The following is a 23,033-nucleotide window of genomic DNA, read 5'->3' on the forward strand; positions in this document are numbered from 1 at the left end:
ATGAGTCATCTGCCATGCCCCACTCTCCCTATCATACGTTTTCGCCCCATTAGAAACCTGATGAGGTAAAGAAGCCCCAAAAGAGGCTTTCACATACAACTGCTGATTAACACTCATTCCTGATGAAGGGTTTTTGCCCGAAATGTCGATTCTCCTGCTCCTCAGATGCTGCCTGACCTGCTGCGCTTTTCCACACTCTCAACTCTAATCTCCAGCATCTGCAGTCCTCACTCTCACCTTGCTGATTAAAGCAGTCCGGCTAAAAGTCAAGGATAAGTAAAAAGCAAAATACTGCAGATGTTGGAAATCTAAAATAATAACAGAAAATGCTGGACAAACTCTCCTCCAATTCCATTTTGATTTTGCTTCTCCCTCTTATCCTACCCTTCCTTTTTGTCATCGTCTCACTGGTGACGGTGGGTTTGATAACCCGATAAAAGAAAATGCTGGACAACATTCAGGTGTGTGGTGAGAGAGGAACAATGAACATTTCAGCTCTAGAACCTTCCATTTGAATGGTAGGTCGACAGCTAACTTTAACCTGGAGACAAATAGACTGCTCGTTACCCAAAGGGTATTGAGGGATATGAGCCAAAGGCAGATTATATTGCGACTGACACGCAACCAATCTCACTGACTAAACGGCCTCCTCATGTTTCCAAAATCAGCTGGACTACCTTAGATGGTGAGGCGACATCTGTGGGAGAACAGGAGACAGCTGCAAATCCCTCTCTAAGAAAAGCAAAGATCCACACGTTTATGATTTAAAAAAAAATTAAAACCTGCCGCATACCTTCTCCAGTCTGTAACACGCTGTCCATGTTCGGAGGAGAACCAGAGAGAGGCAGAGTAGCTCCATCCCCTCTATCCAGAGAGCTGGCACTGAAATGATAAAGGCAACCAATAGTTAGCAGCTTCAGTGAGATGACAGTAAATGTGGCAACATTGAGAGGTGGCAAGGCAACCTCGTAAGGTGTTTAAATGAGTGTATTTGCTACACCGGTTTACATCAAATACAACCACAGAATAATCATGCCGATACTTTATAATGCCATGGTTAAGTCTCAGCTAGAGACTCATAGGCAGTTTTGGGCTTATCCTTCCTCAGGAAGGGTACGGACGAAGCTCATCAGATATCGGGGACTTCAGTCTGGTTGGAAAGCACGTAGCAACCTAATAAAGTTTTGATATAGAGAATGAAAAGTACAATTCTTCTGGTGAATGGGTCAGTGACCAGAGGAAATAGAATTAAAACCATGAGTTAATGTAGAGTTAAGATCCAGTGGGAGATCATAGATAAAAAAAATTCGACAGTGTGGAAATAGGCCCTTCGGCTCAACAAGACCACACTGACCCTCTGAATATTATCGCACCCAAACCCATTACTCTACATTTATTCCTGATTAATGCACTTAACCTACACATTCCTGAACACTATGGGAAATTTAGCCTAGCCAATTCACCCAACCTGCACATCTTTGGATTGTGGGAGGAAACTGGTGCACCCTCTGTTTGAGGGTGATGAGGAGAATTATTCACCCCTCCCTCTGCAAAGAATAGTCAGGATCTGGAAGACTACCTGAAAAAGGTGGTGAAAGCTGGATCCATAAACAATTTTAAAAGGGGATCTGGACAGGAGCTTGAGGAAGAGGACAGTGGGAAATGTGGGACTAAAAACTCTTCACAGGCAGGAGAGAGTAACTGGCCTGTTCCTGTACCGTAAAACACTCCAGCTCTGGAGCACATTCTTGTGTCGTTCAGCAGGATGGACCCTATCATTTGCACATAACAGCTCCTGGTTATATCTCACAATAACAGATTTATCTAGCGCGGTTAATGCTGCAATCAATCCCAAGGGAGCATCATCAGAGGAAATCTGACATGTAAGCAGTTACTAGGGCAGCAGACACAATGTCTGGTCAGAGAGGTACGTTGTTGAGGAGTTTCTTAGAGAAGGAGAGAGAGAGATTGAGAGAGAGAGCGCGCGCGCGCGAGAGAGAGAGATCACGAGTGTGAGCACGCGCGAGCGAGCGCGAGAGCATGAGAGAGAGAGACTGAGAGCACGAGAGAGAGAGTAAGAGAGCGCGCGCGAGAGAGAGAGCGAGAGCACGCGCGCGCGAGAGAGACAGAGCGAGAGCACGCGCGCGCGCGAGAGAGAGAGCGAGAGCATGCGCGCGAGAGAGAGAGAGCGAGAGCACGCGCGCGAGAGAGAGCGAGAGCACGCGCGCGAGAGAGAGCGAGAGCACGCGCGCGAGAGACAGCGAGAGCACGCGCGCGAGAGAGAGCGAGAGCACGCGCGCGAGAGAGAGCGAGAGCACGCGCGCGAGAGAGAGCGAGAGCGCGAGAGCACGCGCGCGAGAGAGAGCGAGAGCGCGAGAGCACGCGCGCGAGAGAGAGCGAGAGCACGCGCGCGAGAGAGAGCGAGAGCACGCGCGCCAGAGAGAGCGAGAGCACGCGCGCGAGAGAGAGCGAGAGCACGCGCGCGAGAGAGAGCGAGAGCACGCGCGCGAGAGAGAGAGCGAGAGCACGCGCGCGAGAGAGAGCGAGAGCACGCGCGCGAGAGAGAGAGCGAGAGCACGCGCGCGAGAGAGAGCGAGAGCACGCGCGCGAGAGAGAGAGCGCGAGAGCACGCGCGCGAGAGAGAGAGCGAGAGCACGCGCGAGAGAGAGAGAGCGAGAGCACGCGCGCGAGAGAGAGAGCGAGAGCACGCGCACGAGAGAGAGCGAGAGCACGCGCGCGAGAGAGAGAGAGCGAGAGCACGCGCGCGAGAGAGAGAGCGAGAGCACGCGCGCGAGAGAGAGAGCGAGAGCACGCGCGCGAGAGAGAGAGCGAGAGCACGCGCGCGAGAGAGAGAGCGAGAGCACGCGCGCGAGAGAGAGCAAGAGCACGCGCGCGAGAGAGAGCGAGAGCACGCGCGAGAGAGAGAGAGCGAGAGCACGCGCGAGAGAGAGAGAGAGAGAGCGAGAGCACGCGCGAGAGAGAGAGCGAGAGCACGCGCGAGAGAGAGAGAGCGAGAGCACGCGCGAGAGAGAGAGAGCGAGAGCACGCGCGAGAGAGAGAGAGCGAGAGCACGCGCGAGAGAGAGAGCGAGAGCGCGCCAGCGAGAGAGAGAGCGAGAGCGCGCCAGCGAGAGAGCGAGAGCGCGCCAGCGAGAGAGCGAGAGCACGTGCACAAGAGAGAGAGCGAGAGCGCGCGAGCGTGCGCGCTCTATCTTGCACTCTCTTTCTTGCGCGCGGTCTCTATCTCTCTCGCGCACGCTCTCTCTCGCTCGCGCTCTCTTCCTCTTGCGCACGCGCTCTCTTTCTCTCTCTCTCTCGCGTGTGCTCTCTTTCTCGCTCGCTCTCTTGCGTGCTCTCTCTCTCTTGCTCGCGTGCTCTCTTTCTTTCGTTCGCGCTCGCTCTCTTTCTTTCGCTCGCGCTCGCTCTCTTTCTTTCGCTCGCGCTCGCGCACTCTCTCACGCGCGCACTCTCTCACGCGCGCACTCTCTCTCTCGCATGCGCAGTCTCTCTCTCGCACGCGCAAAGCGCACGCGAGCGCGAGAGAGAAAGAGTGCGCGCGAGCACACTGGAGAGAGCGTGTGAGAGCACGAGAGAGAGAGCACGCGAAAGCATGAGAGAGAGAGCGCGCGCGCGAAAGCACGAGAGTGCGACGCACGAGAGAGCAGGCGAGAGAGAGCGTACTCTCTCTGGCGCGCACGCGCTTCGTCTCTCTCTCTCTTTCGTGCTCTTGCACGCACTTTCTCTCTCGCTCGTGTACTCTCTCCGAGAGCGCGTGCATGAGCACAAGAGAGAGAGAGCAAGAGAGAGAGCGCGAGAGCGAGGGAGAGAGAGACACAGAGAGAGCGCAAGCTCTCTCTCTCTCGCTCGCTATCTCTCTCTCTTGTGCGTGATCTCTCGCTCGCCCGTGCGCAAGAGAGAAAGGGTGAGAGAGCGCGCATGAGAACGCGCGCGAGAGGGAGAGAGAGCACGCACGAGAGAGGGAGAGAGAGCGCGGGCGCAAGAGAGAGCGAAAGCGCGCGTGCAAGAGAGAGAGCGCAAGTGCACGTGAGCGAGAGAGCGCACGTGCACGTGAGCGAGAGAGCGCACGTGCACGTGAGCGAGAGAGCGCACGTGCACGTGAGCGAGAGAGCGCACGTGCACGTGAGCGAGAGAGCGCGCGAGAGCGCGAGAACGCGCGCCAGAGAGAGCGAGAGCACGCGTGAGAGAACGCGAGAGCGCACGCGCAAGAGAGAGCGAGAGAGCGAGAGCGCACGCGAGAGCGAGAGCACGCGCGTGAGAGCGAGCAAGAGTGTGCATGAGAGATCGAGCGAGAGTGCGCGAGAGAGTGAGAGCGTGCACGAGATCGACAGCGCGCGCGTGCGAGAGAGAGCGAGAGCGCGCCCGCGAGAGAGAGCGAGAGCGCGCGCGAGAGAGAGCGAGAGCACGTGCGAGAGAGAGAGCGAGAGCGCACGCGAGAGAGAGAGCGAGAGCGCACGCGAGAGAGAGCGAGAGCGCGCCCGCGAGAGAGAGCGAGAGCGCGCCCGCGAGAGAGCGAGAGCGTGTGGGCGAGAGAGAGAGAGAGACCAAGAGAGAGAGAGCAAGAGAGAGAGAGCGAGAGCGAGAGAGCATGAGCGCGAGAGAGAGCGAGAGCGCACGCGAGAGAGAGAGCGAGAGCGCGCTCGCGAGAGAGAGAGCGAGAGCGCGCCCGCGAGAGAGAGAGCGAGAGCGCGCCCGCGAGAGAGAGAGCGAGAGCGCGCCCGCGAGAGAGAGAGCGAGAGCGCGCCCGCGAGAGAGAGCGAGAGCGCGAGAGAGAGAGAGAGCGAGAGAGCGAGAGAGAGAGAGCGAGAGCAAGAGAGCGTGAGCGCGAGAGAGAGAGAGAGCGAGAGCGCGCGTGAGAGAGAGAGAGCGAGAGCACGCGCGAGAGAGAGAGAGCGAGAGCACGCGCGAGAGAGAGAGAGCGAGAGCACGCGCGAGAGAGAGAGAGAGCGCGCCCGCGAGAGAGAGCGAGAGCGCGTGCGCGAGAGAGAGCGAGAGAGAGAGAACGAGAGCGAGAGAGCGTGAGCGCGAGAGAGAGAGAGAGCGAGAGCGTGCGTGAGAGAGAGAGAGAGAGCGAGAGCACGCGCGAGAGAGAGAGAGCGAGAGCACGCGCGAGAGAGAGAGAGCGAGAGCACGCGCGAGAGAGAGAGAGAGCGAGAGCACGCGCGAGAGAGAGAGAGAGCGAGAGCACGCGCGAGAGAGCGAGAGCACGCGCGAGAGAGAGAGAGAGCGAGAGCACGCGCGCGAGAGAGAGAGAGAGCGAGAGCACGCGCGAGAGAGAGAGAGAGCGAGAGCACGCGCGAGAGAGAGAGCGAGAGCACGCGCGAGAGAGAGAGAGAGCGAGAGCACGCGCGAGAGAGAGAGAGAGAGCGAGAGCACACGCGAGAGAGAGCGAGAGCACGCGCGAGAGAGAGCGAGAGCACGCGCGAGAGAGAGAGAGAGCGAGAGCACGCGCGCGAGAGAGAGAGAGAGAGCGAGAGCACGCGCGAGAGAGAGAGACAGCGAGAGCACGCGCGAGAGAGAGAGCGAGAGCACGCGCGAGAGAGAGAGAGAGCGAGAGCACGCGCGAGAGAGAGAGAGAGCGAGAGCACGCGCGAGAGAGAGAGAGAGAGCGAGAGCACACGCGAGAGAGAGCGAGAGCACGCGCGAGAGAGCGAGAGCACGCGCGAGAGAGAGCGAGAGCACGCGCGAGAGAGCGAGAGCACGCGCGAGAGAGCGAGAGCACGCGCGAGAGAGCGAGAGCACGCGCGAGAGAGCGAGAGCACGCGCGAGAGAGCGAGAGCACGCGCGAGAGAGCGAGAGCACGCGCGAGAGAGAGCGAGAGCACGCGCGAGAGAGAGCGAGAGCACGCGCGAGAGAGAGCGAGAGCACGCGCGAGAGAGAGCGAGAACACGAGAGAGCGAGAGCACGCGCGAGAGAGAGCGAGAGCACGGGCGAGAGAGAGCGAGAGCACGCGCGAGAGAGAGCGAGAGCACGGGCGAGAGAGAGCGAGAGCACGCGCGAGCCAGAGCACGCGCGAGAGAGAGCACGCGCGAGAGAGAGCACGCGCGAGAGAGAGCACGCGCGAGAGAGAGCACGCGCAAGAGAGAGCACGCGCAAGAGAGAGCACGCGCAAGAGAGAGAGCACGAGAGAGAGCACGAGCGAGAGCACGAGAGAGAGCACGCGCGAGAGAGAGCGAGAGAGAGCGAGAGCACGCGCGAGAGAGCGAGAGCACGCGCGAGAGAGAGCGAGAGCACGCGCGAGAGAGAGCGAGAGCACGCGAGAGAGAGAGCGAGGGCACGCGCGAGAGAGAGCGAGGGCACGCGCGAGAGAGAGCGAGGGCACGCGCGAGAGAGAGCAAGGGCACGCGCGAGAGAGAGCGAGGGCACGCGCGAGAGAGAGCGAGAGAGAGAGCGAGAGAGAGCGAGAGCACGCGCGAGAGAGAGCGAGGGCACGCGCGAGAGAGAGCGAGAGCACGCGCGAGAGAGAGCGAGAGAGAGCGAGAGAGAGCGAGAGCGAGAGAGAGCGAGAGAGAGCGAGAGAGAGCGAGAGAGAGCGAGAGAGAGTGAGAGAGAGCGAGAGCACGCGCGAGAGAACGCGCGAGAGAGAGCGAGAGCACGCGCGAGAGAGAGCGAGAGCACGCGCGAGAGAGAGCGAGAGCACGCGCGAGAGAGAGCGAGAGCACGCGCGAGAGAGAGCGAGAGCACGCGCGAGAGAGAGCGAGAGCACGCGTGAGAGAGAGCGAGAGCACGCGCGAGAGCACGCGCGAGAGAGAGCGAGAGCACGGGCGAGAGAGAGCGAGAGCACGGGCGAGAGAGAGCGAGAGCACGCGCGAGAGAGAGCGAGAGCGCGCCCGCGAGAGAGAGAGCGAGAGCGCGCCCGCGAGAGAGAGAGCGAGAGCGCGCCCGCGAGAGAGAGAGCGAGAGCGCGCCCGCGAGAGAGCGCCCGCGAGAGAGAGCGAGAGCGCGCCCGCGAGAGAGAGCGAGAGCGCGCCCGCGAGAGAGAGCGAGAGCGCGCCCGCGAGAGAGAGCGAGAGCGAGAGAGCGAGAGAGAGCGAGAGCAAGAGAGCGTGAGCGCGAGAGAGAGCGAGAGCGCGCGTGAGAGAGAGAGAGCGAGAGCACGCGCGAGAGAGAGAGAGCGAGAGCACGCGCGAGAGAGAGAGCGAGAGCACGCGCGAGAGAGAGAGAGCGAGAGCACGCGCGAGAGAGAGAGAGCGAGAGCACGCGCGAGAGAGAGAGAGAGCGCGCCCGCGAGAGAGAGCGAGAGCGCGCCCGCGAGAGAGAGCGAGAGCGCGCCCGCGAGAGAGAGAGAGAGCGAGAGAGCGAGAGAGAGAGAGCGAGAGCAAGAGAGCGTGAGCGCGAGAGAGAGCGAGAGCGCGCGTGAGAGAGAGAGAGCGAGAGCACGCGCGAGAGAGAGCGAGAGCACGCGCGAGAGAGAGAGCGAGAGCACGCGCGAGAGAGAGAGAGAGCGAGAGCACGCGCGAGAGAGAGAGAGCGAGAGCACGCGCGAGAGAGAGAGAGAGCGCGCCCGCGAGAGAGAGCGAGAGCGCGTGCGCGAGAGAGAGCGAGAGAGAGAGAACGAGAGCGAGAGAGCGTGAGCGCAAGAGAGAGAGAGAGCGAGAGCGCGCGCGAGAGAGAGAGAGAGCGAGAGCACGCGCGAGAGAGAGAGAGCGAGAGCACGCGCGAGAGAGAGAGAGAGCGAGAGCACGCGCGAGAGAGAGAGAGAGCGAGAGCACGCGCGAGAGAGAGAGAGAGCGAGAGCACGCGCGCGAGAGAGAGAGAGCGAGAGCACGCGCGCGAGAGAGAGAGAGCGAGAGCACGCGCGAGAGAGAGAGAGAGCGAGAGCACGCGCGAGAGAGAGCGAGAGCACGCGCGAGAGAGAGAGAGAGCGAGAGCACGCGCGAGAGAGAGCGAGAGAGAGCGAGAGCACGCGCGAGAGAGAGCGAGAGCACGCGCGAGAGAGAGCGAGAGCACGCGCGAGAGAGCGAGAGCACGCGCGAGAGAGCGAGAGCACGCGCGAGAGAGCGAGAGCACGCGCGAGAAAGCGAGAGCACGCACGAGAGAGAGCGAGAGCACGCACGAGAGAGAGCGAGAGCACGCGCGAGAGAGAGCGAGAGCACGCGCGAGAGAGAGCGAGAGCACGCGTGAGAGAGAGCGAGAGCACGCGCGAGAGAGAGCGAGAGCACGCGCGAGAGAGAGCGAGAGCACGCGCGAGAGAGAGCGAGAGCACGCGCGAGAGAGAGCGAGAGAGAGCGAGAGCACGCGCGAGAGAGAGCGAGAGCACGCGCGAGAGAGAGCGAGAGCACGGGCGAGAGAGAGCGAGAGCACGCGCGAGAGAGAGCGAGAGCACGGGCGAGAGAGAGCGAGAGCACGCGCGAGCCAGAGCACGCGCGAGAGAGAGCACGCGCGAGAGAGAGCACGCGCGAGAGAGAGCACGCGCGAGAGAGAGAGCACGCGCGAGAGAGAGAGCACGAGAGAGAGCACGAGAGAGAGCACGCGCGAGAGCACGCGCGAGAGAGAGCAAGAGAGAGCGAGAGAGAGCGAGAGCACGCGCGAGAGAGCGAGAGCACGCGCGAGAGAGCGAGAGCACGCGCGAGAGAGCGAGAGCACGCGCGAGAGAGCGAGAGCACGCGCGAGAGAGCGAGAGCACGCGAGAGAGAGCGAGAGCACGCGAGAGAGAGCGAGAGCACGCGCGAGAGAGAGCGAGAGCACGCGCGAGAGAGAGCGAGAGCACGCGCGAGAGAGAGCGAGAGCACGCGCGAGAGAGAGCGAGAGCACGCGCGAGAGAGAGCGAGAGCACGCGCGAGAGAGAGCGAGGGCACGCGCGAGAGAGAGCGAGGGCACGCGAGAGAGAGAGCGAGGGCACGCGCGAGAGAGAGCGAGGGCACGCGCGAGAGAGAGCGAGGGCACGCGCGAGAGAGAGCGAGGGCACGCGCGAGAGAGAGCGAGAGAGAGCGAGAGAGAGCGAGAGCACGCGCGAGAGAGAGCGAGAGCACGCGCGCGAGAGAGAGCGAGAGCACGCGCGAGAGAGAGCGAGGGCACGCGCGAGAGAGAGCGAGGGCACGCGCGAGAGAGAGCGAGGGCACGCGCGAGAGAGAGCGAGGGCACGCGCGAGAGAGAGCGAGAGCACGCGCGAGAGAGAGCGAGAGCGCGCCCGCGAGAGAGAGAGAGAGCGAGAGAGCGAGAGAGAGAGAGCGAGAGCAAGAGAGCGTGAGCGCGAGAGAGAGCGAGAGCGCGCGTGAGAGAGAGAGAGCGAGAGCACGCGCGAGAGAGAGAGAGCGAGAGCACGCGCGAGAGAGAGAGAGCGAGAGCACGCGCGAGAGAGAGAGAGCGAGAGCACGCGCGAGAGAGAGAGAGAGCGCGCCCGCGAGAGAGAGCGAGAGCGCGTGCGCGAGAGAGAGCGAGAGAGAGAGAACGAGCGCGAGAGAGAGAGAGAGCGAGAGAGAGAGAGAGCGAGAGCGCGCGCGAGAGAGAGAGAGAGCGAGAGCACGCGCGAGAGAGAGAGAGCGAGAGCACGCGCGAGAGAGAGAGAGAGCGAGAGCACGCGCGAGAGAGAGAGAGAGCGAGAGCACGCGCGAGAGAGAGAGAGAGCGAGAGCACGCGCGAGAGAGAGAGAGCGAGAGCACGCGCGCGAGAGAGAGAGAGCGAGAGCACGCGCGCGAGAGAGAGAGAGCGAGAGCACGCGCGAGAGAGAGCGAGAGCACGCGCGAGAGAGAGAGAGAGCGAGAGCACGCGCGAGAGAGAGCGAGAGAGAGCGAGAGCACGCGCGAGAGAGAGCGAGAGCACGCGCGAGAGAGCGAGAGCACGCGCGAGAGAGCGAGAGCACGCGCGAGAGAGCGAGAGCACGCGCGAGAGAGCGAGAGCACGCGCGAGAGAGCGAGAGCACGCGCGAGAGAGCGAGAGCACGCACGAGAGAGAGCGAGAGCACGCGCGAGAGAGAGCGAGAGCACGCGCGAGAGAGAGCGAGAGCACGCGTGAGAGAGAGCGAGAGCACGCGCGAGAGAGAGCGAGAGCACGCGCGAGAGAGAGCGAGAGCACGCGCGAGAGAGAGCGAGAGCACGCGCGAGAGAGAGCGAGAGCACGCGCGAGAGAGAGCGAGAGAGAGCGAGAGCACGCGCGAGAGAGAGCGAGGGAGAGCGAGAGAGAGCGAGAGAGAGCGAGAGAGAGCGAGAGAGAGCGAGAGAGAGCGAGAGAGAGCGAGAGAGAGCGAGAGAGAGCGAGAGCACGCGCGAGAGAGAGCGAGAGCACGCGCGAGAGAGAGCGAGGGCACGCGCGAGAGAGAGCGAGGGCACGCGCGAGAGAGAGCGAGGGCACGCGCGAGAGAGAGCGAGGGCACGCGCGAGAGAGAGCGAGGGCACGCGCGAGAGAGAGCGAGGGCACGCGCGAGAGAGAGCGAGAGCACGCGCGAGAGAGAGCGAGAGCACGCGCGAGAGAGAGCGAGAGAGAGCGAGAGAGAGCGAGAGAGAGCGAGAGAGAGCGAGAGCACGCGCGAGAGCACGCGCGAGAGAGAGCGAGAGCACGCGCGAGAGAGAGCGAGAGCACGCGCGAGAGAGAGCGAGAGCACGCGCGAGAGAGCGAGAGCACGCGCGAGAGAGCGAGAGCACGCGCGAGAGAGCGAGAGCACGCGCGAGAGAGAGCGAGAGCACGCGCGAGAGAGAGCGAGAGCACGCGCGAGAGAGAGCGAGAGCACGCGCGAGAGAGAGCGAGAGCACGCGCGAGAGAGAGCGAGAGCACGCGCGAGAGAGAGCGAGAGCACGCGCGAGAGAGAGCGAGGGCACGCGCAAGAGAGAGCGAGGGCACGCGAGAGAGAGAGCGAGGGCACGCGAGAGAGAGAGCGAGGGCACGCGCGAGAGAGAGCGAGGGCACGCGCGAGAGAGAGCGAGGGCACGCGCGAGAGAGAGCGAGGGCACGCGCGAGAGAGAGCGAGGGCACGCGCGAGAGAGAGCGAGAGAGAGCGAGAGAGAGCGAGAGAGAGCGAGAGAGAGCGAGAGCACGCGCGAGAGAGAGCGAGAGCACGCGCGAGAGAGAGCGAGAGCACGCGCGAGAGAGAGCGAGGGCACGCGCGAGAGAGAGCGAGGGCACGCGCGAGAGAGAGCGAGGGCACGCGCGAGAGAGAGCGAGGGCACGCGCGAGAGAGAGCGAGAGCACGCGCGAGAGAGAGCGAGAGCACGCGCGAGAGAGAGCGAGAGAGAGCGAGAGAGCGAGAGAGAGCGAGAGAGAGCGAGAGAGAGCGAGAGAGAGCGAGAGAGAGCGAGAGAGAGCGAGAGAGAGCGAGAGAGAGCGAGAGCACGCGCGAGAGAGAGCGAGAGCACGCGCGAGAGAGAGCGAGAGCACGCGCGAGAGAGAGCGAGAGCACGCGCGAGAGAGAGCGAGAGCACGCGCGAGAGAGCGCTGGAGAGAGCGAGAGCACGCGCGAGAGAGAGCGAGAGCACGCGCGAGAGAGAGCGAGAGCACGCGAGAGAGAGCGAGAGAGAGAGAGCGAGAGAGAGAGCGAGAGAGAGAGCGAGAGAGAGAGCGAGAGAGAGAGCGAGAGAGAGAGCGAGAGAGAGAGCGAGAGAGAGCGAGAGAGAGAGAGCGAGAGAGAGAGCGAGAGAGAGCGAGAGAGAGCGAGAGAGAGCGAGAGCACGCGCGAGAGAGAGCGAGAGCACGCGCGAGAGAGAGCGAGAGCACGCGAGAGAGCGCGCGAGAGAGAGCGCGAGAGAGAGCGCGAGAGAGAGCGCGAGAGAGAGCGCGAGAGAGAGCGCGAGAGAGAGCGCGAGAGAGAGCGCGAGAGAGAGCGCGAGAGAGAGCGCGAGAGAGAGCGAGACCACGCGCGAGAGAGAGCGAGAGCACGCGCGAGAGAGAGCGAGAGCACGCGCGAGAGAGAGCGAGAGCACGCGCGAGAGAGCGAGAGCACGCGCGAGAGAGAGCGAGAGCACGCGCGAGAGAGCGCGAGAGAGAGCGAGAGCACGCGCGAGAGAGCGCGACAGAGAGCGAGAGCACGCGCGAGAGAGCGCGACAGAGAGCGAGAGCACGCGCGAGAGAGCGCGACAGAGAGCGAGAGCACGCGCGAGAGAGCGAGAACACGCGCGAGAGAGCGAGAGCACGCGCGAGAGAGCGAGAGCACGCGCGAGAGAGCGAGAGCACGCGCGAGAGAGCGAGAGCACGCGCGAGAGAGAGCGAGAGCACGCGCGAGAGAGAGCGAGAGCACACGGGAGAGAGAGAGCGAGAGCACGCGAGAGAGCGAGCGAGAGCACCCGCGAGAGAGAGCGAGAGCACCCGCGAGAGAGAGCGAGAGCACCCGCGAGAGAGAGCGAGAGCACCCGCGAGAGCGAGAGCACCCGCGAGAGAGAGCGAGAGCACCCTCGAGAGAGAGCGAGAGCACCCGCGAGAGAGCGAGAGCACCCGCGAGAGAGAGCGAGAGCACGCGCGAGAGAGCGAGAGCACGCGCGAGAGAGAGAGAGCGAGAGCACGCGCGAGAGACAGAGCGAGAGCACGCGCGAGAGAGAGAGCGAGAGCACGCGCGAGAGAGAGAGCGAGAGCACGCGCGAGAGAGAGCGAGAGCACGCGCGAGAGAGAGAGAGAGAGCGAGAGCACGCGCGAGAGAGAGAGCGAGAGCACGCGCGAGAGAGAGAGCGAGAGCACGCGCGAGAGAGAGAGCGAGAGCACGCGCGAGAGAGAGAGCGAGAGCACGCGCGAGAGAGAGAGAGCGAGAGCACGCGCGAGAGAGAGAGCGAGAGCACGCGTGAGAGCGAGAGCACGCGTGAGAGAGAGAGCACGCGCGAGAGAGAGAGAGAGCAAGAACACTCGCGAGAGAGAGATAGAGCGAGAGCGCATGCGAGAGAGAGCGAGCGAGAGCGCGCAAGAGAGAGAGCGAGAACACATGAGAAAGCTAGAGACAGAGCGATAGTGCGCGCGAGAGAGAGCGAGAGCGCCGTAAGGGAGAGAGAGCACGCGAGAGAGCGCAAGAGAGAGCGCGCGAGTGAGCGCGCGAGAGAGCGTGCGAGAGCGCGTGCGAGAGCGCGTGCGAGAGCGCGTGCGAGAGCGAGAATGCGTGCGTGAGTGAGCGAGTGCGTGCGCGAGAGATCGAGCGAGTGCGCGAGAGAGATCGAGCGAGTGCGCGTGAGAGAGTGAGAGCATGCACGAGATCGAGAGCGCATGATAGAGCGAGAGCGCGCACGAGAGAGATAGAGCGAGAGCGCGCGAGAGAGCGAGAGCGCACGCACGAGAGAGAGCGAGAGCGCGAAAGAGAGCGAGAGAGCGAGAGCGCGAAAGAGAGCAAGAACACGCGAGAAAGCTAGAGACAGAGCGAGAGTGCGCGCGAGAGAGAGCGAGAGCGCTGCAAGAGAGAGCACGCGCGAGAGAGCGAGAGAGCGCAAGAGAGAGCGCATGCGAGAGAGCGAGAACGCGTGCGCGAGAGATCGAGCGAGTGCGCGTGAGAGAGTGAGAGCGTGCACGAGATCGATAGAGCGAGAGCACGCGCGAGAGAGAGCGAGAGCACGCGCGAGAGAGCGAGAGCACGCGCGAGCCAGAGCACGCGCGAGAGAGAGCACGCGCGAGAGAGAGCACGCGCGAGAGAGAGCACGCGCGAGAGAGAGCACGCGCGAGAGAGAGAGCACGAGAGAGAGCACGAGAGAGAGCACGAGAGAGAGCACGAGAGAGAGCACGCGCGAGAGAGAGCGAGAGAGAGCGAGAGCACGCGCGAGAGAGCGAGAGCACGCGCGAGAGAGAGCGAGGGCACGCGCGAGAGAGAGCGAGGGCACGCGAGAGAGAGAGCGAGGGCACGCGCGAGAGAGAGCGAGGGCACGCGCGAGAGAGAGCGAGGGCACGCGCGAGAGAGAGCGAGGGCACGCGCGAGAGAGAGCGAGGGCACGCGCGAGAGAGAGCGAGGGCACGCGCGAGAGAGAGCGAGGGCACGCGCGAGAGAGAGCGAGGGCACGCGCGAGAGAGAGCTAGGGCACGCGCGAGAGAGAGCGAGGGCACGCGCGAGAGAGAGCGAGGGCACGCGCGAGAGAGAGCGAGAGAGAGCGAGAGCACGCGCGAGAGAGAGCGAGAGAGAGCGAGAGCGAGAGAGAGCGAGAGCGAGAGAGAGCGAGAGAGAGCGAGAGAGAGCGAGAGAGAGCGAGAGAGAGCGAGAGAGAGCGAGAGAGAGCGAGAGAGAGCGAGAGCACGCGCGAGAGAGAGCGAGAGCACGCGCGAGAGAGAGCGAGAGCACGCGCGAGAGAGAGCGAGAGCACGCGCGAGAGAGAGCGAGAGCACGCGCGAGAGAGAGCGAGAGCACGCGCGAGAGAGAGCGCGAGAGAGAGCGCGAGAGAGAGCGCGAGAGAGAGCGCGAGAGAGAGCGCGAGAGAGAGCGCGAGAGAGAGCGCGAGAGAGAGAGCGAGAGAGAGAGCGAGAGAGAGCGAGAGCACGCGCGAGAGAGAGCGAGAGCACGCGCGAGAGAGAGCGAGATCACGCGAGAGAGAGCGCGAGAGAGAGCGCGAGAGAGAGCGCGAGAGAGAGCGCGAGAGAGAGCGCGAGAGAGAGCGCGAGAGAGAGCGCGAGAGAGAGCGCGAGACCGAGCGCGAGAGAGAGCGCGAGACCACGCGCGAGAGAGAGCGAGACCACGCGCGAGAGAGAGCGAGAGCACGCGCGAGAGAGAGCGAGAGCACGCGCGAGAGAGCGAGAGCACGCGCGAGAGAGCGCGAGAGAGAGCGAGAGCACGCGCGAGAGAGCGCGAGAGAGAGCGAGAGCACGCGCGAGAGAGCGCGAGAGAGAGCGAGAGCACGCGCGAGAGAGCGCGAGAGAGCGCGAGAGAGAGCGAGAGCACGCGCGAGAGAGCGCGACAGAGAGCGAGAGCACGCGCGAGAGAGCACGACAGAGAGCGAGAGCACGCGCGAGAGAGCGCGACAGAGAGCGAGAGCACGCGCGAGAGAGCGCGACAGAGAGCGAGAGCACGCGCGAGAGAGCGAGAGCACGCGCGAGAGAGCGAGAGCACGCGCGAGAGAGCGAGAGCACGCGCGAGAGAGCGAGAGCACGCGCGAGAGAGCGAGAGCACGCGCGAGAGAGAGCGAGAGCACGCGCGAGAGAGAGCGAGAGCACGCGCGAGAGCACGCGAGAGAGAGAGCGAGAGCACCCGCGAGAGAGAGCGAGAGCACCCGCGAGAGAGAGCGAGAGCACCCGCGAGAGAGAGCGAGAGCACCCGCGAGAGAGAGCGAGAGCACCCGCGAGAGCGAGAGCACCCGCGAGAGAGCGAGAGCACCCGCGAGAGAGAGCGAGAGCACCCGCGAGAGAGAGCGAGAGCACCCGCGAGAGAGAGCGAGAGCACGCGCGAGAGAGCACGACAGAGAGCGAGAGCACGCGCGAGAGAGTGCGACAGAGAGCGAGAGCACGCGCGAGAGAGCGCGACAGAGAGCGAGAGCACGCGCGAGAGAGCGAGAGCACGCGCGAGAGAGCGAGAGCACGCGCGAGAGAGCGAGAGCACGCGCGAGAGAGAGCGAGAGCACGCGCGAGAGAGAGCGAGAGCACGCGCGAGAGCACGCGAGAGAGAGAGCGAGAGCACCCGCGAGAGAGAGCGAGAGCACCCGCGAGAGAGAGCGAGAGCACCCGCGAGAGAGAGCGAGAGCACCCGCGAGAGCGAGAGCACCCGCGAGAGAGCGAGAGCACCCGCGAGAGAGAGCGAGAGCACCCGCGAGAGAGAGCGAGAGCACCCGCGAGAGAGAGCGAGAGCACCCGCGAGAGAGAGCGAGAGCACCCGCGAGAGAGAGCGAGAGCACCCGCGAGAGAGCGAGAGCACCCGCGAGAGAGAGCGAGAGCACGCGCGAGAGAGCGAGAGCACGCGCGAGAGAGAGAGAGCGAGAGCACGCGCGAGAGACAGAGCGAGAGCACGCCCGAGAGAGAGAGCGAGAGCACGCGCGAGAGAGAGAGCGAGAGCACGCGCGAGAGAGAGAGCGAGAGCACGCGCGAGAGAGAGCGAGAGCGAGAGCACGCGCGAGAGAGAGAGCGAGAGCACGCGCGAGAGAGAGAGCGAGAGCACGCGCGAGAGAGAGAGCGAGAGCACGCGCGAGAGAGAGAGAGCGAGAGCACGCGCGAGAGAGAGAGCGAGAGCACGCGCGAGAGCGAGAGCACGCGCGAGAGCGAGAGCACGCGCGAGAGAGAGAGCACGCGCGAGAGAGAGAGAGAGCAAGAACACTCGCGAGAGAGAGATAGAGCGAGAGCGCATGCGAGAGAGAGCGAGCGAGAGCGCGCAAGAGAGAGAGCGAGAACACATGAGAAAGCTAGAGACAGAGCGATAGTGCGCGCGAGAGAGAGCGAGAGCGCCGCAAGGGAGAGAGAGCACGCGAGAGAGCGCAAGAGAGAGCGCGCGAGTGAGCGCGCGAGAGAGCGTGCGAGAGAGCGTGCGAGAGAGCGTGCGAGAGCGCGTGCGAGAGCGAGAATGCGTGCGTGAGTGAGCGAGTGCGTGCGCGAGAGATCGAGCGAGTGCGCGAGAGAGATCGAGCGAGTGCGCGTGAGAGAGTGAGAGCATGCACGAGATCGAGAGCGCATGATAGAGCGAGAGCGCGCACGAGAGAGATAGAGCGAGAGCGCGAGAGCGCACGCGCGAGAGAGAGCGAGAGCGCGAAAGAGAGCGAGAGAGCGAGAGCGCGAAAGAGAGCAAGAACACGCGAGAAAGCTAGAGACAGAGCGAGAGTGCGCGCGAGAGAGAGCGAGAGCGCTGCAAGAGAGAGCACGCGCGAGAGAGCGAGAGAGCGCAAGAGAGAGCGCATGCGAGAGAGCGAGAACGCGTGCGCGAGAGATCGAGCGAGTGCGCGTGAGAGAGTGAGAGTGTGCACGAGATCGATAGATTGAGAGCGCGCGCGAGAGATCGAGCGAGAGCGCGCGCGAGAGATCGAGCGAGAGCGCGCGCGAGAGATAGAGCGAGAGCGCGCGCGAGAGATAGAGCGAGAGCACGCGCGAGAGATAGAGCGAGAGCACGCGCAAGAGATAGAGCGCGAGAGAGATAGAGCGAGAGCACGCGCGAGAGAGATAGAGCGAGAGCACGCGCGTGAGAGTGAGCGAGAGCGTGCGCAAGAGTGAGCGAGAGCGCGTGTGAGAGATCGAGCAAGAGTGCACGTGAGAGGGAGTGAGAGCATGCACGAGAGCACGCGAGAGATCGAGCGAGAGTGCGCATGAGAGTGAGAGCGCGCAAGAGAGAGAGCACGAGAGAGAGAGCGCGAGAGAGAGAGCGCGAGAGAGAGCGCGAGAGAGAGAGCGCGAGAGAGAGCGCGCGAGAGAGAGCGCGCGAGAGAGAGCGCGCGAGAGAGCGCGAGAGAGAGCGAGAGAGAGCGAGAGAGCGCGAGAGAGCGCGAGAGAGCGCGAGAGAGCGCGAGAGAGCGCGAGAGAGCGCGAGAGAGCGCGAGAGAGCGCGAGAGAGCGCGAGAGAGAGCGAGAGAGCGCGAGAGAGAGCGAGAGAGAGCGAGAGAGAGCGAGAGAGAGCGAGAGAGCGCGAGAGAGCGCGAGAGAGAGCGAGACAGAGCGAGACAGAGCGAGACAGAGCGAGACAGAGCGAGACAGAGCGAGAGCACGCACGCGAGAGCGAGAGCACGCGCGAGACAGAGAGCGAGAGCACGCGTGAGACAGAGAGCGAGAGCACGCGCGAGACAGAGAGCGAGAGCACGCGCGAGACAGAGAGCGAGAGCACGCGCGAGACAGAGAGCGAGAGCGTGCACGAGTGTGCGCGAGAGAGCGAGAGCGTGCACGAGTGTGCGCGCGAGAGAGCGAGAGCGCGAAAGAGCGAGAACACACGAGAAAGCAAGAGACAGAGCGAGAGGGCGCGCGATAGAGAGGGAGCGAGAGTGGGCGTGAGAGAGAGCGTGCGAGAGAGCGTGCGAGAGAGCGTGCGAGAGAGCGTGCGAGAGAGCGTGCGAGAGAGCGTGCGAGAGAGCGAGTGCGCGCGCGAGAGAGAGCCCGAGCGCGCGCGCGAGAGAGAGCCCGAGCGCGCGCGCGAGAGAGAGCCCGAGCGCGCGCGAGACAGGGCGAGAGCGCGCGCGAGACAGGGCGAGAGCGCGCGCGAGACAGGGCGAGAGCGCGCGCGAGACAGGGCGAGAGCGCGCGCGATAGAGAGATAGAGCGAGAGCACGCACACGAGAGAGAGCGAGAGCACGCACACGAGAGAGAGAGAGAGCGAGAATAGGCGCGCGAGAGACGGAGAGCGCACACGAGAGTGAGCGAGGGCGCGTGCGAGAGAGTGAGCGAGAGCGCGCGCGAGAGCATGCACGAGAGCGCGCGCGAGAGCATGCACGAGAGCGCGCGCGAGAGTGCGTGAGAGATCGAGCGAGAGTGCGCATGAGAGAGTGAGAGCGTGCACGAGAGAGAGAGAGTGAGAGCGTGCACGAGAGAGAGAGAGTGAGAGCGTGCACAAGAGAGAGAGTGAGAGCGTGCACAAGAGAGAGAGTGAGAGCGTGCACGAGAGAGTGAGAGCGTGCACGAGAGAGTGAGAGCGCGAGAGAGAGCGCGAGAGCACGTGCGAGAGAGAGCGCGAGAGCACTTGCGAGAGAGCACGTGCGAGAGAGAGCGCGAGAGCACGTGCGCCAGAGACAGCGAGAGCACGCGCGCCAGAGACAGCGAGAGCACGCGCGCCAGAGACAGCGAGAGCACGCGCGCCAGAGACAGCGAGAGCACGCGCGCCAGAGACAGCGAGAGCACGCGCGCCAGAGACAGCGAGAGCACGCGCGCCAGAGACAGCGAGAGCACGCGCGCCAGAGACAGCGAGAGCACGCGCGCGAGAGAGAGCGAGAGCACGCGCGCGGGAGAGAGCGAGAGCGAGAGCGAGCACGCGAGAGAGAGCGAGAGCACGCGCGAGAGAGAGCGAGAGCACGCGCGAGAGGGAGAGAGCGAGAGCACGCGCGAGAGAGAGCGAGCGAGAGCACGCGCGAGAGAGAGAGAGAGAGAGAGAGCGAGAGCACGCGCGCGAGAGAGAGAGAGCGAGAGCACGCGCGCGAGAGAGAGAGAGAGCGAGAGCACGCGCGCGAGAGAGAGAGAGAGCGAGAGCACGCGCGCGAGAGAGAGAGAGAGCGAGAGCACGCGCGAGAGAGAGAGAGAGAGCGAGAGCACGCGCGCGAGAGAGAGAGCGAGAGCACGCGCGCGAGAGAGAGCGAGAGCACGCGCGCGAGAGAGCGAGAGCACGCGCGCGAGAGAGCGAGAGCACGCGCGCGAGAGAGAGAGCGAGAGCACGCGCGCGAGAGAGAGAGCGAGAGCACGCGCGCGAGAGAGAGAGCGAGAGCACGCGCGCGAGAGAGAGAGCGAGAGCACGCGCGAGAGAGAGAGCGAGAGCACGCGCGAGAGAGAGAGCGAGAGCACGCGCGCGAGAGCGAGCGAGAGCACGCGCGCGAGAGAGAGCGAGAGCACGCGCGCGAGAGAGAACGAGCGCGCGAGAGAGAGCGAGAACGAGCGCGCGAGAGAGAGAGCGAGAGAACGCGAGAGAGAGAGAGCGGGAGAACGCGAGAGAGAGAGAGCACGCGCGAGAGAGAGCGAGCGAGAGCACGCGCGAGAGAGAGCGAGCGAGAGCACGCGCGCGAGAGAGAGCGAGCGAGAGCACGCGCGCGAGAGAGAGAGAGCGAGAGCACGCGCGCGAGAGAGAGAGAGCGAGAGCACGCGCGCGAGAGAGAGAGAGCGAGAGCACGCGCGCGAGAGAGAGAGCGAGAGCACGCGCGCGAGAGAGTGAGAGAGAGCGAGAGCATGCACGCGAGAGAGAGAGAGCGAGCGAGAGCACGCGCGCGAGAGAGAGCGAGCGAGAGCACGCGCGCGAGAGAGAGCGAGAGCACGCGCGAAAGAGAGAGAGCGAGAGAACGCGCGCGAGAGCGAGAGCGAGAGCACGCGCGCGAGAGCGAGAGCGAGAGCACGCGCGCGAGAGAGAGCGAGAGCACGCGCGCGAGAGAGAGCGAGAGCACGCGCGCGAGAGAGAGCGAGAGCACGCGCGCGAGAGAGAGCGAGAGCACGCGCGCGAGAGAGAGCGAGAACGAGCGCGCGAGAGAGAGCGAGAGCGAGCGCGCGAGAGAGAGCGAGAGCGCGCGCGCGCGAGAGAGAGGGAGAGCACGCGCGCGAGAGAGAACGAGAACGAGCGCGCGAGAGAGCGAGAACGAGCGCGCGAGAGAGAGCGAGAACGAGCGCGCGAGAGAGAGAGCGAGAGAACGCGAGAGAGAGAGAGCGGGAGAACGCGAGAGAGAGAGAGCGGGAGAACGCGAGAGAGAGAGAGAGAGAGCACGCGCGAGAGAGAGCGAACGAGAGCACGCGCGAGAGAGAGCGAGCGAGAGCGAGAGCACGCGCGCGAGAGAGAGAGAGCGAGAGCACGCGCGCGAGAGAGAGAGAGCGAGAGCACGCGCGCGAGAGAGAGAGAGCGAGAGCACGCGCGCGAGAGAGAGAGAGCGAGAGCACGCGCGCGAGAGAGAGCGAGAGCACGCGCGCGAGAGAGTGAGAGAGAGCGAGAGCATGCACGCGAGAGAGAGAGAGCGAGCGAGAGCACGCGCGCGAGAGAGAGCGAGCGAGAGCACGCGCGAAAGAGAGAGAGCGAGAGCACGCGCGAAAGAGAGAGAGCGAGAGCACGCGCGAAAGAGAGAGAGCGAGAGCACGCGCGAAAGAGAGAGAGCGAGAGAACGCGCGCGAGAGAGAGCGAGAGCACGCGCGCGAGAGAGAGCGAGAGCACGCGCGCGAGAGAGAGCGAGAGCACGCGCGCGAGAGAGAGCGAGAGCACGCGCGCGAGAGAGAGCGAGAGCACGCGCGCGAGAGAGAGCGAGAGCACGCGCGCGAGAGAGAGCGAGAGAACGAGCGCGCGAGAGAGAGCGAGAACGAGCGCGCGAGAGAGAGCGAGAGCGAGCGCGCGAGAGAGAGCGAGAGCGCGCGCGCGAGAGAGAGCGAGAGCGAGCGCGCGAGAGAGAGCGAGAGCGAGCGCGCGAGAGAACGCGAGAGAGAACGCGAGAGAACGGGCGAGAGAGAGAGAGAGAGAGAGAGAGAGAGAGAGAGAGAGAGAGAGCGAGAGCACGCGCGAGAGAGAGCGAGAACACGCGCGAGAGAGAGCGAGAACACGCGCGAGAGAGAGCGAGAGAGAGAGCGAGAGAGAGCAAGAGCACGCGAGAGAGAGAGCGAGAGCACGCGCGCGAGAGAGAGCGAGAGCACGCGCGCGAGAGAGCGAGAGCACGCGCGCGAGAGAGCGAGAGCGCGCGCGCGAGAGAGAGCAAGAGCACGCGCGCGAGAGAGCGAGAGCACGCGCGCGAGAGAGAGCGAGAGCACGCGCGCGAGAGAGAGCGAGAGCACGCGCGCGAGAGAGAGCGAGAGCACGCGCGCGAGAGAGAGCGAGAGCACGCGCGCGAGAGAGAGCGAGAGCACGCGCGCGAGAGAGAGCGAGAGCGCGAGAGTGAGCGCGCGAAAGAGAGCGAGAACGAGCGCGCGAGAGAGAGCGAGAGCGAGCGCGCGAGAGAACGCGAGAGAGAGAGCGCGAGAGAACGCGAGAGAGAGAGAGCACGCGCGAGAGAGAGCGAGAGCACGCGCGCGAGACAGAGAGCGAGAGCACGCGCGCGAGACAGAGAGCGAGAGCACGCGCGCGAGACAGAGAGCGAGAGCACGCGCGCGAGACAGAGAGCGAGAGCACGCGCGCGAGAGAGCGAGAGCACGCGCGAGACAGAGTGCGAGAGCACGCGCGAGACAGAGAGCGAGAGCGCGCGCGAGACAGAGAGCGAGAGCGCGCGCGAGACAGAGAGCGAGAGCGCGCGCGAGACAGAGAGCGAGAGCGCGCGCGAGACAGAGCGAGAGCGCGCGCGAGAGAGAGCGAGAGCGTGCACGCGAGAGAGCGAGAGCGTGCACGAGTGTGCGCGCGAGAGAGCGAGAGCGCGAAAGAGCAAGAACACACGAGAAAGCAAGAGACCGAGCGAGAGCACGCGCGAGAGAGAGAGCGAGAGCACGCGCGAGAGAGAGAGAGCGAGAGCAAGCGCGCGAGAGAGAGCGAGAGCAAGCGCGCGAGAGAGAGCGAGAGCACGCGCACGAGAGAGAGCGAGAGCACGCGCGCGAGAGAGAGAGAGCGAGAGCACGCGCGCGAGAGAGAGAGAGCGAGAGCACGCGCGCGAGAGAGAGAGAGCGAGAGCACGCGCGCGAGAGAGAGAGAGCGAGAGCACGCGCGCGAGAGAGAGAGCGAGAGTACGCGCGCGAGAGAGAGAGAGCGAGAGCACGCGCGCGAGAGAGAGAGCGAGAGCACGCGCGCGAGAGAGAGAGCGAGAGCACGCGCGCGAGAGAGAGAGCGAGAGCACGCGCGCGAGAGAGAGAGCGAGAGCACGCGCGAGAGAGAGAGAGAGAGCGAGAGCACGCGCGAGAGAGAGAGCGAGAGCACGCGCGCGAGAGAGAGAGCGAGAGCACGCGCGCGAGAGAGAGAGCGAGAGCACGCGCGCGAGAGAGAGCGAGAGCACGCGCGCGAGAGAGAGCGAGAGCACGCGCGCGAGAGAGAGCGAGAGCACGCGCGCGAGAGAGAGCGAGAGCGCGAGAGTGAGCGCGCGAAAGAGAGCGAGAACGAGCGCGCGAGAGAGAGCGAGAGCGAGCGCGCGAGAGAACGCGAGAGAGAGAGCGCGAGAGAACGCGAGAGAGAGAGAGCACGCGCGAGAGAGAGCGAGAGCACGCGCGCGAGACAGAGAGCGAGAGCACGCGCGCGAGACAGAGAGCGAGAGCACGCGCGCGAGACAGAGAGCGAGAGCACGCGCGCGAGACAGAGAGCGAGAGCACGCGCGCGAGAGAGCGAGAGCACGCGCGAGACAGAGTGCGAGAGCACGCGCGAGACAGAGAGCGAGAGCGCGCGCGAGACAGAGAGCGAGAGCGCGCGCGAGACAGAGAGCGAGAGCGCGCGCGAGACAGAGAGCGAGAGCGCGCGCGAGACAGAGCGAGAGCGCGCGCGAGAGAGAGCGAGAGCGTGCACGCGAGAGAGCGAGAGCGTGCACGAGTGTGCGCGCGAGAGAGCGAGAGCGCGAAAGAGCAAGAACACACGAGAAAGCAAGAGACCGAGCGAGAGCACGCGCGAGAGAGAGAGCGAGAGCACGCGCGAGAGAGAGAGAGCGAGAGCAAGCGCGC

At 64.7% G+C, this 23,033-nt stretch overlaps 1 protein-coding gene across 5 annotated transcripts in view; it reads right to left on the reverse strand.

Moving 5' to 3' along the window:
• The window catches only part of bmal1a (basic helix-loop-helix ARNT like 1a), an 87,956-nt gene that overhangs the window by 9,226 nt on the left and 55,697 nt on the right, over window positions 1–23,033 (reverse strand). For all 5 annotated transcript variants that reach the window (XM_087996399.1, XM_087996400.1, XM_087996397.1 and 2 more), the window contains one exon: window positions 794–882. In XM_087996399.1, the coding sequence (XP_087852525.1) occupies window positions 794–882 (89 nt within the window). The remainder of the gene's footprint in view (window positions 1–793; window positions 883–23,033) is intronic.

Source organism: Chiloscyllium plagiosum, unplaced genomic scaffold (assembly GCF_037043375.1).
Source record: "Chiloscyllium plagiosum isolate Xiang-an unplaced genomic scaffold, Cpla_swu_hap1 HiC_scaffold_18, whole genome shotgun sequence".
In the NCBI taxonomy this organism is placed as follows: Eukaryota; Metazoa; Chordata; class Chondrichthyes; order Orectolobiformes; family Hemiscylliidae; genus Chiloscyllium; species Chiloscyllium plagiosum.